General features: G+C 44.2%; 1 protein-coding gene across 1 annotated transcript in view; it reads left to right on the top strand.

The window, feature by feature from the left end:
- UNC80 (unc-80 subunit of NALCN channel complex) overlaps positions 1-19154 on the top strand; it is a 3271126-nt gene that overhangs the window by 3130861 nt on the left and 121111 nt on the right. Inside the window, exon 63 of the mRNA XM_085648598.1 lies at positions 7663-7859. Within this exon, the coding sequence (XP_085504724.1) occupies positions 7663-7859 (197 nt within the window). The remainder of the gene's footprint in view (positions 1-7662; positions 7860-19154) is intronic.

Genomic DNA, 19154 nt, shown 5'->3' with positions numbered 1-19154 from the left:
CGGCAGGGGCATTGCAAAGACCAAAGGGCATGACACAGTACTCGAATAAGCCAAACTTCGTACGAAATGCCGTCTTCCATTCGTCCCCTTGTTTAACCCTAATCAAATGATAGGCTCCTCTAAGATCCAATTTGGTGAATATCTTGGCCCCTCGCACTTGATCCAGAAGTACTGAAATGAGAGGTAATGGATATTTAGTCTTTATAGTTGCCTTATTTAAGGCACGATAATCCAAACAGGCGCGTAGACCCCCTTCGCGTTTGGGAATGAAAAAGAGGGGAGAGGACACTGGGGAAGTAGAGTGTCTTATGAATCCCTTGTCCAACATTTCCGCAAGGTATTGTTGTAGGTACTCGGTTTCAGGTTCTGTTGGAGCATATACACGGCTCACAGGCAGTGTGACCCCTGGAATCAGATCTATTCTACAATCATAACTCCTATGCGGAGGTAAGGCCGAGGCCTTTTCTACATCGAAGACTTCTTCGAACTCGATGTACATAGGCGGGAGAGAAGGCTCTAACCTCTCCACAGCACAACATAAAGGTGTCTCCCACTCATGTGCTTCCTTATAACAATGTAACATACAATACGCAGATTTAAGAGTAATCTTGCGGGAAATCCAGTCTATATGGGGGTTGTGTGCCTGCAACCATGGTACCCCGAGGATAGCCCCAAAGTTAGGAGTATCTATAAGATCAAACACAACTTGCTCAGAATGCCCATTGCTGCACACCATCGTCAACTCAGGAGTATGGTATGTAATCAACCCAGAGGACAAATCCGTTCCGTCCACTGCTCTAATGGGTTCTGGTTTAGCTTTAGGCAAGAAAGGTATTTTCAGAGTTTGAGCCAGTCTTATATCTAAGAAATTGCCGGTCACCCCTGAATCTAAAAGGATGGATAAGTTCTTGCGGCTTTGAACGGACACAATGAGAGTGACTGATAAGGTAAAGTGACGAGCCACAGGTGTGTGAATACTAGCCACCTCTACAGAGACCTTTCCCCCTATATCACTCGAAGAAACGGTCTCTTCTTTCTTCAAGTGCTGTGGTTTCCCGACTTTACATCATATTCTTGACACATCGCTACCGTCTTAGGGATTGTGCCAGTTTTCAATGGACAACCTCTCGCATAATGTCCCCCTTTCCCGCAATAAAGACAGAGATTTTGTTTTCTACATCTGTCTTTTTCTTCCGCCGTCAACGGGTTTCTCATACCTCCGATTTGCATCGGTTCACTTGAGTTCCTTAATTTCTTTATTTTCTCTTTTGTCCCCTCGGACTATGAGTAAACGAGGTAGACTTCCCCGGGATTTCTCCCCTTTTCGTTCCGTTAATCGGTGATTGAGTTTCACTACTAAATCAATAAAGGAGGAACAATCTTCCGGAGGGTCCACAATATGAGACAAAAGATCTTTCAAGTCATCGTTTAATCCTCTGTAGAAGAGAGAGGTTATTTTCTCTTCCGGCCATTGAGTTTCGATAATCAACCTATTGAACTCAGTTACATAGGTCAATGGATCTTTACTTCCTTGTTTCAAGTTTAATAATTCACTATCACTAGCTTGTACATATGTGTGCTTAGCAAACAAGCTTTTCAATTTATCCTTAAACAGCGCAAAATTATACAGAAGGGGATCATTACTTTCCACTAAAGGAACCGCCCAATTCACGGCGTTACCCCCTAAGTGCGATACTACAAACGCTACTTTAGCAGCGTCATCGGGAAAGGCAGCAGCTTTACAAAGAAAATACAACTGACACTGATTGAGGAAAACGCTAAATTTGGCGCTGTCTCCATAAAACCTTTCAGGGACTGCTAAAGGGACGGGGTTATGTGTATGCACATCTACATGGATATTTGGTGGAGTAGAAGGACCAACAGTCACAGGCTCCTCCAGCAGCGGAGGGCCTAGAAAACGGGCAGGTTGTATGTATGTCCTTTTATTCTTCTGTCAAGGTTCTGACACTGTAGCTCTGTCTACATGGTGTTGTCTTTCTAATTCTATGTGTAAATGATGGTTTTCCGCCCTGAGTCTCCCTACTTCCCTTTGGAGGTCTAGCAGGGCAGCGGCTAACTCGTCTACTGTAGGGCTATGCTTAGGGTTCTCAGTGACAAGACTAGCTCCTTCTGGATTCATCGTCGCTCGGGTGGATTAAATCCGTGGGCTTGGCTTTCTGTCGATGTTCCAACCCACCTGCGTGAGTTAGTAGTCCCAATCCACAGGAGCGACGAGAATGCCCCCACACTCTCGAAGTCTGTCCACGAAAGCGTGAACTTGTATACACACACAAGGGTAACATGCATGCTATTCCTAAGATGGTTGGCGCCCTCCCCTTACCCCTCTTACCCCCTGAACATCTCGTTAAGCAATAAAAGGCGACTCCGCCGGCAGACGTTGGGAGCAGCAGGGCAGGCCGGAGAAAGTAGTCCAGCAAGGAGATGGGGGGGGGGGGGGGCGAAGTCACTTCTGGGGAAGAGAGATTTGAGACTGCGGAGGGCCTAGTATCAGGACTGTGAGGGAAAAGGAAAAGCTACGACAGAGGAGTACCCAGGGGTCCTGATCCAGAAACACTAAGGGGAGGAGGTTCCCAAGGAGGAGTATGCTTCACTGTGTATTGAAGCTCTACTAGGCATCACTTCCTAACATAGGAGAATTAGCAACGGAAGTATTCCCTACGCACACCAAAGGTGCACAGAAATTTAGTTTGAGGATCCTCAAAGAATTTCAGAAACGCGCGCAGCGCGTATGACAAGAATCTCTTCACTTGCACTAAAGGCACGAAGTGAGCGAATACGGGCAACAATGTATCCGCCGGTCCTCTCACTCGCGCGAAAGGCACGGGAGAATTGTATCGCTCAAACCGAGTGATTGAATTAGGTAAAGGGTAACAAGGTTGCTTTAGCGACGCGGTCGTGTCTTTCCATGAAAACGACCTTGCTGCTGCAAACCACCTGAAAACAGGGATTAGTATCTCACGGAAATGAAATGCGTACTCGTACCTAGGATAAGGGCTGAGGGGGAAGCGAGAACCTGTGCACTTAGCTGAGCAAGGATTAGTGAGAACGAAGTAAACTGGAACACTCGACAATGAAGGGCATGGACTCGGGACTCGAAGAATCTGAAAGCCAAGCACCGGTTTCCAGTCGAGGAGAACTATTTAAGGAGAGAACAGGTAAAAACTCCTCCTACCTCTACACTATCAGGGAGCGTCTAAAAAGTGCAGGTCTCTACCACCGTCTTCCGTGAACCCCAGCGAATACACAGGAGGCGTGTCGTGTAACACCAAGTTATTTAACAACCCAAAGTCGCTCTGTTTATCGGCTTGGTTTCTGAAAACAACTTGTACCATCTCATAAATATTCGGGAAGATTGCAGAGCAATACTTGTCAAAGCCAGGACTGAAACAACAAGCAAAACATATAAAGCCAAATGGAAATAACTTTGTCTATGGTGTTTTGATAACAATATTCACCCAATGTCTTCTTCTAGACTAGACTTTTCCATACTTATTATACTTAGCCAGTATAGGCCTCTCTCAAGCTTCAGTCAAAGTCCATTTACGGTAATATCCTACTTCAGAAAATCATCTAGCCAGTTATTGCTGTGGTTAAATTGAATTATTAAACAGAATTATTAAAGAATTCCTTCAAGGTTAATTTTGAAAGTATCCTCGAATAAAATGTTCACCGATTTCATGGCAACTGAGCACATGCCTTTCTCAATTAATGAAAAGCCCATTGGAGTCGATGACCCTATAAACAAGGCAGAATTAAAATATCAACCATGGAAAATGGCTTTATTGTTAGCGCTAACATCCTCGAGAAGAGGTAGCAAATTTCAGGCTATCACCATCAAAGAGCCATACATGCAGTTTCATGACAACAAAATCATTCTAAGGATGAATCCACGGTTCTTTCCAAAACTACCATCAGACTTTTCCTAAACGAATCAGTGGTCTTGAAGATGTTCTTTCAAAACCGTAATTATGCAACGGAGAGAGCACTTCATACTCGTGATATAAGACAACGTATTCGATTTTACATTGAAAGAACAAAACAATTAAGGACGTTTTTTTTTATTTCAAATCGTTTTTATTGAGTTATAATAAAAAACAAATAATAAGAACATTCATAATAATAATAATGAAGAATAAGAATAAGTAAATCAATCAAACAGGGGAAAACAGATGCAAAGACAAAGTAAGTAAATAAATAGAAACTATAAAATATAAATTATAAAATATAAATTGCTCAAATGCCCAACCAAGATATTCGCAGTTAGTTCGTAGAAGACGTAGAGGTAAATGAGCCAGCACAGTTCACCACGGGAGTTCACGGTAGTATACAGTGCAGTATGTAGCACAAGTGTGTCAAGTATTTACATACTACGCTGTTATAGAGGCATGAGTTACAATAGAGGCATGAGTTACAATACAGTACTAGAGATCTTCATGGTGGGTCGTATGAGAATGATGAGGCATCAAGGGACTTCCAGAGTTTCCTGTGGGTTTTACGTCATGGAGAAGTATGGCATTGTCCTCTCCTCTGGGGGAAGATAGCCATTCTTGTCACATTCTAAAAGACACATCGTTGGTGTTTTTCCACTTACACAATACAATTTAACAAGCTAAGGTAAGCATGAGGTCTAGCAGGTACCGGTCATTTACATTTTCGACTTTAGGGTCCAGGGCACCTAATATAATATATGAAAATTCCCTTGGAGGTGTTATGTTGAAGGTGTTACTTATACAATCGTAAACCTTGTCCCAGAATGTTTGTAAGGTAGGGCAAGAGAAGAGCATGTGGGAGAGGTTACCAACATTGGATTTACAGTTCCAGCATGTCGGGCTCTCACTTAGATTGAGTTTACAGATTTTCTCGGGTGTCCAGTATGTCCTATTTATTAACATAAGTTTGGTTTGCGACAGTAATGGAGATATTTTATTTGAAAATGGTGTGATGTGTATTTTATCCCAGTTATATGCGATGTTGTTGGAGTTGGGTTCAGACTCCCATTTAACTTCACATTTTCTGTGAGATTTACGAGGTTTGGGAGAGAGAAGTTTATATATCTTAGAGACGGTGTGTCTTGACTCTAGTAGTTGTGACATCTTGGAGACTATCGTCGGGTTGAAGGGTTTAATAGAGTGCATCGAGAGGAGAGATTTTAGTTTTAGGAAGTTATAAAAGTCCATCGGTTTTAGTTCGTGCCGGTCTTGGAAGGTAGAAAAAGTTAATGGGAGGACCCCTATAAAGAGGTCTTTGACTAGATTTATGCCCTTTTGAGACCAATGTTCCCAGTGGAGCATCTCACCATTGATCTTCAGGCTTGGGTTTCGCCAGAGAGCGGACATGTTGGACTTATTGACTTTTAGTTTGTAGAGGTGGTCTAGTCGTAAAAGGGCTCTTTTGGTGTTAAGTAGAATGTAATTTGAGTGGGGCGAGGTGGGATGCATCCATGGTAAAGAGGGCCGATAGAGGCATATCATTGATGATCGATCTTTCTATGTCTAACCAGACTTTTAAGACAATTAGGGAAGTTTTGATCAACCTTTGGTAGCATATGGTCCCCGTAAGAAAGGCCATGCTCTCTCTAAGCAGAGTATGGTAAGCTGGGTATCAGTGGTCATAGTGTTCTGCCACCAGAAGGCAGGACACCCAATAGATAGGAAAGTTAAGGAGCATTCCACAAGAGGTGTGTCCACAGTGACATGAAAAAACACACGTTTACTCAGCATTACTGTTTTGACTCAACAGTACAAAACAATGCAATAGCGGGACAGGCAAATCTTCGTAATCTTTTCTTTGAAGGTAAGCCTATTTCATCTTCTTTACTGCTTCCCACCTTCCACTAAATGTAATTTTGTATAACACAATAACTTCTGCTCACTATTGTGATTCAAGCATGTGAATCTATGAAAGTATACTGGAAAAAAACAAGTTATTTACCGTATAGACCAGTGATACTCAGAGTATGGCCCGGGGGCGCATGCGGCCCTCCTGACCTTTACATGCAGCCCTCTGGGCAGCAGTAGCACTGGGCTATTGTTTACTCGACTCAGCACTAACATGAAAAAAAAGTTAAATATACTGCAAACACTTATTTAAAGGTTAATTGAAGTTAGGGAAAGGAAGTAACTAGGCCCTTAACATTAGGAACAACTTTATTTGTAAAGACAACCAGTAAATATACATGCGTTGCTTCCCCTACTCCCACTTAACACCCCCCTGCTGCCATCAGTGCTGCCCTCGATCACACCATAAACCAAATTTTGCGGCCCCTGGGAAAACGTTTCTGAGTTCCCATGGTATAGACTATAGTTCTCCAGTATTTGTATCGTTCATGGATTCACATATGACCCACCCTTGCTCCTGGTTCAGGCTTACCTGTCAAAACTCTTACTTTCACACTGGTGCTAAGAAATCTGAGGTCTGCTAGCCCTTGAAGGTAGTGGTGTTCACTGATCTGTTTCCTAATTGGCTGAAGTTTGGTTCGTTTAAAAAGAATAGGCTAACAATGCAGCTGCTTGACGATAGGGTTAATTCAAGCATGTGAATCTATGAAAGATACCAAGACTGGAGAACTACAGTCTACAGGTAACAACTTTTTACTGCCCTGGCATCATTAGGGGCAGGCGGTACAAAATTAACATTTGCATTTTATCTTATACCAAGCCGCTGGTTAAAAAAACCTGGAAGATTGAGATAAGTGGGCAGGGAAATGTTGGGTTGAGGTCAAATCAAGGCTATTCATTCTCTGTATTTGACATACCCTATCTTCAGCCTCAAAAGCCATGGGCTGCTGAGTAACACTTTGACCAGTGGTACTTATTATTTTACATATTAAACACTGCAAAGGAGGGTGAACAGCTGTGTCCCGATGTACCAAGGACACATTCAGTGATTGCAGTTAGCGGCGCCCATGAAGTGCAGAAGGGTAGGGTTCCAGCACCTGTTATTTCCTCTCCCATGTCTTTGCGGACATACCCAAAGGTTCCAGAGAAAACAAATGAAACGTTAGTGTGCACTGGAGCAACACAACATTGGGCAAGACTCCTATACAATTACTTGAACTTTATAGGTAGAGTACATTTACTTTAGCAGCAATGGCTGCTTTAATGCACTGAGTGCCACTGCATAAAAGCTAACCCTGCCACAACCCTGTTTTGCTTTTTGTGCTATGGGGGAGGGGTTGAAGGCCGTGAGAAAACAATGGATGGAGCCCCTGAACAACAGGTTCACTCCCTCGTTATTCCCTATTGCGGTAACAATTCTTTGCTGCACCATAGGGGCTGTAATACCAGCATCAAAATATGCTTTTCTAAAACCCCCTCAGCGCAGGCTGATTGTTGTGGTTCTCCTTTGCTTGCCCCTTGACAGCACAAACTCCTAAAAAGAATTGGGCCTCTGTTGATGTGGGTTATTCACTTGTACTACAGTTTTCTTTTCAGTTCATGAAAGGGTTCTAGCATTTCAACTGAAAATGCTTTCGTCATGAATTTAAATAGGCTTTAAGTTTTCTACGATGATGCAGTGCCCTTTCGCTTCACAAAAGTGGAGCCAAATACCCTTACATCATTTAAAAAAGTAGGCACCTGCAAAACTTATAGGAACTTTTTTCTACGGAAATAATTATCTTTATATCTCTTTGTCCTGCAGCAGACCAGAAAAGATCTGTGACCTTCACGGAAACACATCCCGAGCCCTCAACTCCTGCTGATCCAGGACCATCGTCGTCACTACCAGCAAGCAGTTCCGGAGGCCAAGGGCCCAAAGCAGAAAGAGTGGCAAGTCCTGCCCTAACTTCCTCACCTGCCATTGCTGCAGCTGATCTCTATAGCCACTCTGCCAGCCAGGTAACACGACACGCAGGTTAGAGAACAGTGGACATTTCTAACAGAGTTTCTCATACAGTCTAGAACTGCAGAAGTATATCTTGTTGATGCAAATAATTTTATTTTCTTTATTGCAGCTGAGCAGCAGAATTTACATATGTCTAGGAAATAATGGGCATATTTACTAACATTTCATGCAATGCAGGGCAGCAAACAAAGTTGCTGCACTGCATTGCGTGTAATAGAGAGAGCAGAAATCTACTTAGATATGTTGCACTTCTGCCTCCTCCTTGTGAAGGCGCACTTGAAACCGCCTAGCACCAACAGAGGAAGCTTAAAAAAAAATCCAGTAATGAGGAGAAATGAAGACATTTCACCCTGTGACACCTGGTTCTTGGGAGGCGTACCATTTTAGCGCAATCGCATGTTTACTGACCTTAGTAAATCTGGTATTGCGTCAATATCTATGGGTGGAACCAGTCGAACGCCCATGCTCCACCAATGGTTCGCCTCCCTGATGCCTTGCATTACTTTGTAATTACTGAAAAACGCAAAGTGGCTGAGCGTGGGTTAGTAAATCCCAGAGAAAGACTTTCTTTTGCCTTGCAACGACTTGCATCACGGAAGGACAACGCAAGTCTTATTAAATCTGGGCCTTAATGTCGTAACGCAATAAACACCCTAAGTGGCCAGCATTGGCTGGTCTACAGATTCACATTCTTAGATGATTCATCAATTCTAAGGAGATATCTTTTGGGACGGAGGGGCCTGGGACACATTGTTAAAAAAAAAACTGATTTCTATCCATTATTTTTACGTTACAGAGACAAAGGGGTCTATTAGGATGGCTGTCAGAAAATCGCTCAGCCCGCCATGGTAGCGGGAAAACACCGCCCGCTAGGACTGCGGCATAACCGTCGGTCCATTTAGTATGCTCCGCAGTCGAAATCCGATCGCGGCGGTATGATCGCAGCAATTAACATTGCGGCAGTTGCTGCTGCCAACAGCACCGCCGCGATGTCCAAAACAGCATGTCCAGCATATCCCTGCACTGCGTAGCAGGCGCTGCACAGTGCCTGCCACCTGGTACAGGGAGATGCCCCCCAGTACACCCAAACACATTGGGGGCCTGCAATGGGGCCCCGGAGACATTCTCCGCATGCCTTTCCATGGCGGTTCCACCGCCGCGTAAAGGCTGGTTACCGCCGGCATCATAATCATGCCGGCGGACCCTGACCCTGCACCGGCCCCATTTTAGCGGGCCAGCTCCGCCCGGGAGGTAAGCGTACATCACCGCCATGCTAATGGGACCGGCGGTTTTCTGGGTTGCGATCGCGGGCGGATGATCGCCGCCAACCCGGTGGCGGCCATATGACCGCCATCCTAATACACCCCAAAATATCGAAAATGGCTCAAAAATTTAAATTTCTGATAGAGACTTCTAACCGCATATTCCTCACCTTGTGAATTTCACCTATGCGCAAGACTGGGCCTGGAAACTTTAAGCGCAATTCCCTTGCGAGTCAACAGGTGGCGTTGTGCGGCTCCACGTTGCGTCTGTTGGGTCCGGCTGTGATATCAGGGCCTCTATAAGAACACAATCTCCACATGCTCACATCAGTTCCTTCTCTTTCTGCACCTTCCAACGCACATCTGGAGGTAGCAGTGCTGTCTTTTTGACCGAACTTTTACTCAGAGAAATTCTTTTCTCCAAACTAAAATCTCTTACAGTTTGTAGATATGGGCCTTAGAATGACAGATTTCAAGCTGTGTCATGACTATCACCAGCAGATGTCAATGATGGAAACCCACAACGTCTGTATGGTGTCTAGTCTCCAATCAAAACACAAAGCCGTGTTTGTGTTGTTCAAAGATTAAGCGGAAAGCAATCTGAGACTGTAAGGCCATGTTCGCCATTGCCAAGCAGCAAAAAAAGGCGAGGTAGCCGTCCTAGTTCCAGTCAAGGTTGGAGGCATGGACGCACACTCGCTCCTTGGACTGATCTCAAGTGTACTCCACCTTGAGGCTCAGGAGTTTAGCTAAAAAAACACAAGAAATCCAAACATGTTTCACCAAAGTCCTTCCACTCAGAGTCCTGTGACACCCCTGGTACCTCTAGGCTTTGGAGTCACTTGGTTGAGAGCGCACCTGGATAACTGCAGCTCCTTGCTTCTCAGTCGACTGCCGCGGCAGAGGAAACAACACCTGAAAGAGACTGCAGTCTTGGAATCCCATTGGAGTGCCTTTGGGCCCCACGGTGGCAGCCTGTTGGAAGCCTATCTGCGGATCTGTCCGACTACACAACTTGCCTCTTTCAGAGTTCGATTCCTTCTCTGAGCAGTGCACCGCAGGTTTCCGTCTCTGAGTAATGTCTGATGTGGTCTTAAGCATTGCGACCGACACCACAGGTGCAAGCCCTGATGCTAGTTCCGACGTTTCTGCCACCAGATCTGAATCCAATAATCCTATCATATTCTGAAGCTCGACTCTATCATCATTCCATGACTAAAATCTAACAAAAGGTGATTACGCCTAATGTCTGCACATCTATCCACTGTATACGGCAGAAAGCATATAGCACAATGTTAAAAGTAACCAAAGATTTCCGTTTTTAGTGGTGCTATCGTGGTGCCAGCACCCAGCCACCTCCGGTGCAAACCAGCCACACTACAAGGCAGTGCAGAACAATATCGTAACAGAACCATGGCAGCAAAGCACACACAATGCAGTTTTTTTCCTACTTCTCTAGTCCCCAGTTCCTGGTAAGCAAATCTAGTCCGAACATGAGCAGGACACTCTTCATGAATGAATCTGAGTACATCATTATTCAACAAGAAGCAGCCAACAAGTGTTTCGTCCTCCTGGACTTTTTCAAGGCTGCTAGACTATATATAACAATTATTTACTTGCGACGTATTGACAAACTATATAGTGCCGCCACCTCGTGGCATAACCCTGGGTGAATTTTTAATGTGCATTCATGATAAAGAAACTCCATGAGGAAGGGCAGTGTTTGAAGGCCATCACCATATCATATCATGATAAAGAAACTCCATGAGGAAGGGCAGTGTTTGAAGGCCATCACCATATCAGGTGTAAACACTGGGTGCCTATTCAGTGATTGCAATAGATAAAAGGACATTAAAAATACACGCAGGGTGATGTGTGATGGTACAACCATTAAGTGGTGGCACTAAATAGCAGTGTCAGTCAGTCACAAATTAATAATTGTTATATATGGTCTTGCAGCCTTGAAAAAGTCCATGAGGATGAAACACCTGTTGGTTCCTTTTGTTGAATAATGATGAACTCGGATTCATTCATGAATTAAAAGAGAACAGTATACCTCTCATGTTGGACTGGATTTGCTTACCAAGAACTGGGGACTAGACTGGGGACTAGAGAAGGAGAAAAAACTGCATAGAGTGTGCATCGGTGCCGTGGATGTGTTCTTATATCCTTCCAACCCAGAATTTTACAACTTTGATCCAGATAAAGATGATAACTGCAATTCTTGTTATGAAGAGGAGGACATTTTTGATGCCCTGCAGGATGCCAGTGGGTTTGACATCACTCTTTCCACTGGCCTCTCATCTCCTAGCCCTATTGCCACAGAGGAATCTGCCTCCTGTTATCAGGAGAGCAGCGGAAGTGGGGGCGTGGCTAACCGCCGAACATGGCGGATGTGTTCTAACTGTGCTCCGGGCCTACCATCCTGATGTTATAGGCAGCATTGCCATTCTGAACAACACGCAACCCAACTGCCACCCAAAACCCCTGGTGAGCTGAGCGAGTGGCGAAGAGCCCGGAATCCTGGCACCGAGAGCCGCACGAGCTGAGGCATACACTCCCCGCCTGTGACCATGCTACTGGCACGGTCCTCCGAAACAGTGGTTCCAGTGTGGGAGTGCGACGCTGCACCTGGAAGCTGAGATTTTTGCACGGCTCCAGCAGCTGCACCAGGAAGCGGCGGGACGCTGAAACAAGGTGTGACAACTCGCCCGGGCCCAAAGAGCACCTGACATGGCCTGTGGGACCGCGGTGTGGAAGGAAGTTACGGGCCTGAACACTCCAAGCGGGCCTGAGGAACCGTGCCACAACGTGATCCGTCTGGCGGAGAGTGCGATGTGCCTGCAAGGCAAAACAATGCACCGGAAACTGATTCTACCCGAATCACTGACAGAATATCGAAGTTCAGAATATCGACCTACAGAAATATCGACGCAAGAATATCGAAGTCAAGAAAATCGCCATCCAATCTATATTATGGTAAGTACAAAAAAATCGAAAAATATTGATAGCAAAAATATCGTTTTTTATTTAAATTAAAAAAATAATGTAAAATAAAGTAAATAATACATATAATTAAAATAAACACTCAAAAATATTTTAAAATGTTTAAAATTATAAGTAATATATATATATATATTGTAAAAATAAATTAAACATATCCATTTAATATCTAATATATATACTTACTAATAATTTGTAATAATTATTTTAATAACATAATTTTTTTAATTATCATAAATTTTAAATACTTCTATACACATAAAACAATAATATAAATACAAATTAAATAAATATATATAACACATTTACAAAAATAAAATAATTTCTAATCTTTTTAATATTAATTATATACGACATTAACTAAAATAATACAAACAATATTAGATAGAGGGGGTAATAAAAATACTATTCCAACTCTAAACAGTGCAACAGTAGGGAAAATGTTAGATAGCGTAGGGGTAAAAATTACTATTCCCACCCCAGTGAATGAAACAGTAGAGAAAGTTTTGGATAGCGTAAAGATTAAAATTAATATTCCCACTCCAGGGAGAGCAACAGTTCCCCCATAAACACACAACCCACTACACATAAAAAAAGAACAAAAATTAATGTATTTGCCATTTAATCAATTAATAAAAATTAATTAACAATTAATAATAAATTAACCATAAATTAATTATCAATAACAATAAATAAAAATGTTTTAAATTAATTATAATTAAATTACTTCCCGTCCTATTCCCCTATAAACCCACAGCCCGCTACACATAAAAATTAACATAATGAATTTAATTATCAATTATTAAACATTAATTACCATTTAATAATTAATTAAAAATAAATTAATTAACAATAACAATAAATAACAATAAAAAATGATAATTAATATAATACATAATCAATTAGTAAAAATTAATAACCAATTACTAATTAACATTAAATTAATAATCGATGACAATACATAAAAACAATAATTAATTAATTATAATAACATTACTTTGCACTCTATTCCACTATATACCCACAACCCGCTCTGTTACTAAATCGCAAAATGTACTTAAAATGTATTTACTAATTTCTAAACATTTAATACATATATTCAAAAAAATAAAAGTACATTACAAAAAATGTTAAACATACATATAAAATACATACTAAAATACATAACACTAATTTAAATATCGATATTGTTAACAACGGTATTTTTGCTAATGATATTGCTTACTTCGATATTACTAACTTCGATTTTACTTACTTCGATTTAAAAAACAACAATATTACTTACTTTAAGGTCGATATTCTGGTCACCGATATTCTTGACATCGATATTCTGTCCCTACGATATTAAAAACTCAATATTCCTGTAGGTCGATATAAAAAAATCAATATTTTGACTGCTTGCCATTCTACCCAACTACAGCAAATAGGGAGAATGCTGCGGCTTCCGGAACGACGCCTGTGAGAGCGCCATTTACTCAAAATTAATGCACGATCCCTGCCGAAGCTCTTGCCAATGCCCCGGTTCTCTGGTTAATTTTTTTATTTTACGGAGCCTTCCCCATCTCCACCACACATGAACTACTAAACGAACTTCCGATCGAACCCTACTCCCTAAGGGAATCGCAATTCCTGTGACACTGGGATACGGACAGAGATGGGCCCATTCACGAGAGGTCATTGCCCCCCCCTCTAGCCCGGCGGGGGGGAGCATAATAGCTGTGCAACATTTAAAATTGACTACTGCGGCCTAAGGTGATGAGTAAACCTGAGCAGCAACCAACAAACATAGAGACCCTGTCACTTCCACCATGCCCTTGCAGATTTAGAGATGGGCTGCACCAGAGGAAAGCAACCAAACCCTTATACTCTAGAAGGACCAGACCATAATGAGCAAGACGGCACAGCCTATGTACCAGCTACAGACTACGTCCTGCCAATGGCCAGGGGAGAGCCCCAGATAAGCTGGACATTATCCTGCATGAAGTACGCAAATTGCGGAAGGTGATTGAGCAATAAATAGGTACACTAACAACTGGCTTCACGCTGTTAAAGGCCGACCATGCCAAACTAGCCACCACTGTGAAAAATAACAAAACTGTCCTCACATAGTTGCTGCAACAGCACAAGGCCCACTCGGCACAGTTAGAGCAGTTGCGACCCCAGGTGACTGGCCTTCAGGAAAGGGTTGGAGATGCTGAGGGCTAGTCACGCAGAAATAACGTTCGTATAGTGGGCCTACCGGAACGCTGAAAGGGAACAAATTCAATGCAATTCATGGAACAGTAGCTGCGCGACACCGTCGCCCCAGAGGGACTAACTGACTTCTTCAGTGTGAAAATGGCACACAGAATCGCTACAAGACCACCGATTGCCGGAGCACCATCCTGACCTATAATAGCGTGAATACTTAATTACAAAGACGGCGACACCTTACTCAGGACCACCAGGGAGAAGGCCACTAGCCTGTTCGAGAACCAGCAGATCTCACTGTATCCAGACTTCACAGTGGCGGTCCAGTGCTAAAGACCCTCCTTCCAGGAAGTCAAAAAGAAGCTTAGAACCCACAACCTCAAAGTTATTCACGAACAGAAATCACATTTCTTTAACGATCCGGAGGAGCCTGTTGAATGAATGGAAGTCATGTTCTCCACTGGCACATCGCAAGGGTCAACACAAACCACCAAGCAAAAGCCACAAAAAGAGAAAATACGCCAGTCACCTTGTCCATGCCAATGTTGGGGAGTACCATAGGTACCCCCCAAGTGCAGCCCCCCACCAATCCCCTGGGGGCCCGCAACGGGCCCCCGGTGCGGAATCCGCATGACTTTCCATGGCAGAATCTCTGTCATGGAAAGGCATTGTAAATGCAACATCCTAATATGGATGGCGGTGCCTGCAAGGCACCGCCACCATATCAAGGGCCTTTTCTGCCCGGTTGGGAATCCGACCGGCGGAAAAGCGGCAGATGGTCTTTCCGTCCGCCGCGGTGCTCCTTTCCATTCTAATATGTTGGGGGGTGATACAGGGCCATCTGGCGGCCGGATCACCACCGCCGGCCCGGCGGTGGCGATCCGCCCGCCATCCTAATGGGGGCCTTAGTTCTCGAAATGGACCCCCACGATACAAGGTAGAGGGTACACTGATTTGTATCACTTTCAGGCCTCGCACTATCTTTACAATTTAACGAATGGCCATGGTCCAGTCAAGTGCACTGTAACACTGAAAACCCCTTTTTTCAGAAGGGTGCAGAGCATGGACCCCACCTTCCCCATGGTGACTGCATTAAATTTAAAACTGTATTGTTATCAGCATTGCTGTTTAGTTTGGTCCACCACAGGTTCTAGACCTAGTATTGGGTTACATTACGGGGAATTACTTATCTGACTCACTCCTCAGTTTGTCCTCCAAGAACCCTGACTGCTTTAGCAGGATAAGACACAAGACGATGCATCTGCACGTATGGCTATGGCTGGAAAGTATACAATAACTACTTTGAATGTGAGGGGCATGGGATCGGTGCAGAAGCAACATAGAATATATGCTCAGCTAAATAGAAGGACGGCACATATTGTTTTAATGCTGGGGACACATCTCACCAGCTCAGAGGCTGCTAACCTGCGCAAAAAATGGAGGGGACAAATATTTAACACATCATACTCTGCATTTGTGAGAGAGGCTGCCAAATGGATCAGAAATTGTACACTTTTGTTGCTTTAGACCAAAGAATAGATGTGAATGGCAGGTATGTTTTGATCTATGGCACACTGGACGCAGCACACGTAGTGCTTGGCAGCGTATACGCCCCAAATTATGAGCAGGATAAATTCCTTAGCGCCCATAACACAATATTGGCTGGCTGGGTGGATTACCCCTGGCTATTGGGGGCAGATTATAATGCAGTCCTAAACACAGCGCTTGATCGCTCTCACCCGTCACTACAGGGGACTGGCGCCAAGAAACAGGTGGCCGCACTACATGGTTGGACACTAACCGATGCGTGCCGCAAACACTCGTTTTATTCTCCCCCTCATATGCTGAACACACGCATAGATAGAATGTTCTGTTCTCCGCCCCTTGTCGCACAAATTAAACACACCACATACCTGGGGAAAATGCTATCTAACCACAAACCCCTGGAAATGACGTTTTCCTGGGGGGAAATACCCACCCCAATTTCAACATGGAGGCTGCAACTACAGTTACATGAAAACTCCAGGTTCAGCAATACCCTGACCACAACTATCTCCAATTATTTGACTGAAAATTCAGATACTACATCCTCACGCCAAACAGAGCAGAAGGCATTTAAGACCGTTGTGAGAGGGTTTGCTATCGGTACAATGGTGGGGGCCCGACAAATGAATAACAGGGAACTACGAGAAATAGAAGACAAACTGGGCAGACTAGAGCACGCTGCAGCCTCAGACACTACTAAAGAAGCCGCCCTACAAGAAGCACACATGTCGAACTCCTGGAGCGACTTCGGGTCATAGATTACCGAACATATACACAAAGACAACATGCGGAGGCCGATAGGTCCGGAACTCTCCTGGCCAGGATCTTGCGGGATGCGCCACCCTCCACCCCCATACAAGAGGTCACCACGCTAGAGGGCACAACAGTGCACACGCAATCGGACATAAACATAGCATTCAGGGATTACTATACAACACTATACGCGGCCTCTGAAGATTTGGGGGAAGAAGCAATAGAAGTATTCCTGGACGACCTCGAATTCCCCTAGTTATTAGGAGCTCACCAACAAGGCCTATCTTAACCAATTTGCAAAACTGAAATATAGGCAGCGATCAGGGAACTCCCCCGAAACAAAACCCCTGGGCTAGATGGCCTCCCAGTGGAGTTTTATGACACTTTCTCGACAGCGCTGGTCCCCCACTTAGAGCGTCTATACCAGGCAGCATTAGATACATAATATCTCCCCCCCACCACGATGCATGCACTGGTTGCCTTCCTCCCAAAGGCAGGCAGGGATTTCACAGATATGTCCGGGTATAGGCCTCTCTCGTTATTAAACACAGAATATAAAATCTTAAGTAAAATGCTGTCCCGCCAACTACTTTCCTACTTGCCACATAGATCAATGCAGCTTTGTACCCGACCGTAGCACCTCTCTGAAAATTTGACGGCTATATCATCTGCTTACTTCCACAGCCTCAGACCACCCCAGAGCTGGGTGCATTTCTTTAGACCTGAGGCAAGCTTTTGATACTCTTAGCTGGAGCTACATGCTAGCTACCATTCGGAAAATTTGGTATCCCTCCGGAATGTATGTGCTGAGGTAAACTACTATACACAGCACCGACAGCAAGAGCACGCACAGGAGTCCACATCTCTTAGTCCTACCCGGTAGGCCGCGGCACGCACCAAGGCTGCCCACTCTCGCCACTCCTATTTGTATTAGCGCTGGAACCACTAGCTAATAAACTCCGGAAAGAGGCAGTAAGATATGGCATTCCGATTGGAAATACCACGCACATCCTCTCATTATACGCTGATGACATCATTCTCTACGTGGGCAGCCTTCAGAGTGGCTTGGCCCCATTACACGTATTTTTACCCAGTTCCAAAATATCTCGGGCCTCACCATTAATGAAACCAAATCTTATGCCTTTTATTTTCACGCTGAGGAGCAAGCAGAGTAGATACACTTTGGCTCCTTGGTACTTCCGATTGCGCCCACCATTTTCAAATACCTAGGCATACAAATCTACAGTGGCCCACAAGAACTGCTGGATGGCAATCTCGTATGAGCAGTTAAGGCACTTAAAGCTCAAATAACCTTTTGGACTTCGCTACCACTCTCACTAGTGGGCAGAGTCGCATTCACAAAAAAGGTCATGCTCCCAAGAATGCTCTATTACTTTGCTAATTTACCAATAGTGATCCCGACTACTATCTTTAAAATCCTGAACCACTCCTACTAGAACTAATATGGGGAAAGGGCCGCAGGAGGGTGGGGCTCTCGAAACTCCAGCTGGGAACAGACAAAGGGGGCATGGGAGTCCCAGACTTCAGGGCATACTGCTATGTGAGCCAACTTCAGTGGCTATCATACTGGACTGCGGGTCATAACCTCCATGAGATAGGGATGATGCAGCAAACATTAAATCGAGGGGTCCTTCATACCCTACTGTTGCCTAAGGGACGGATTCCTCCCACGGCTCCCACACTGCTAAAAGTAGATCTCACCTACTGGAAAAGGGAATTTCAATACATGAACCAGCTACTCCCCTACGCCCCCAATGTTCCACTAGTAGGTATCCTCACACCCACAGGAGTCATTACATCCAGAAGCATATCCGGATGGGCACGGGAGGGAGTCAACAGTGTTGGGATGCTATTTGGGGAAAGTACGCTACTAGACCACAAAAACTTTGCCAGGGAACAGGGTGTCCCACGGTCACTTTATCTTCTACATTCCAATATTACTAGATTCATTAAACGGTAGTGGGCACCAGATAATAAGGAACCCCCACTATATATATACACTATACCTCATGGGTAATGGGCGTCACTTGATCAGCTGGCTGTACAGGGGTATTCGTACCCATGCCGCAACCTCTCTGGCAGCACTTAGAGAAAAATGGGATGCTAACATCGAAATAGACCTATCGGACAAGGAATGGGACGCCCTACTTGAGTATCCCAAGAAGGTATCCGCAATGCCAAATTACAATTTATTCAATATATGGTACTGCACAGGGTCTATCTTACACCGCACCAGTTAAGTAAAATGTATCCGGAGGCGAAGGACCACTGCCCACAATGTCTCGTGCAGGCAGCTGACCTGCTGCATATGTTATGGGCAGTAACGAGTATTACTTGGAGTGGCATGGTGGAATACTGCATTCTTGGGCTGCGCCGGGATCACAAGAAACAAAGTCCAATCCCGATTTGCTAATTTAGCCTTGATACTATCAAAACGATCAATAACCATGAGGTGGAAGGCTACAACACCCGCACGATGCTCAGCTGACATTGTGAAAAGGTCCGATGAGGGAG

The sequence above is a fragment of the Triturus cristatus genome, chromosome 3_2 (genome assembly GCF_964204655.1).
Source record: "Triturus cristatus chromosome 3_2, aTriCri1.1, whole genome shotgun sequence".
Lineage (NCBI taxonomy): Eukaryota > Metazoa > Chordata > Amphibia > Caudata > Salamandridae > Triturus > Triturus cristatus.
The sequence above is the reverse complement of the archived record's forward strand: the minus strand, read 5'-3'. Positions and strand labels throughout refer to the sequence as shown.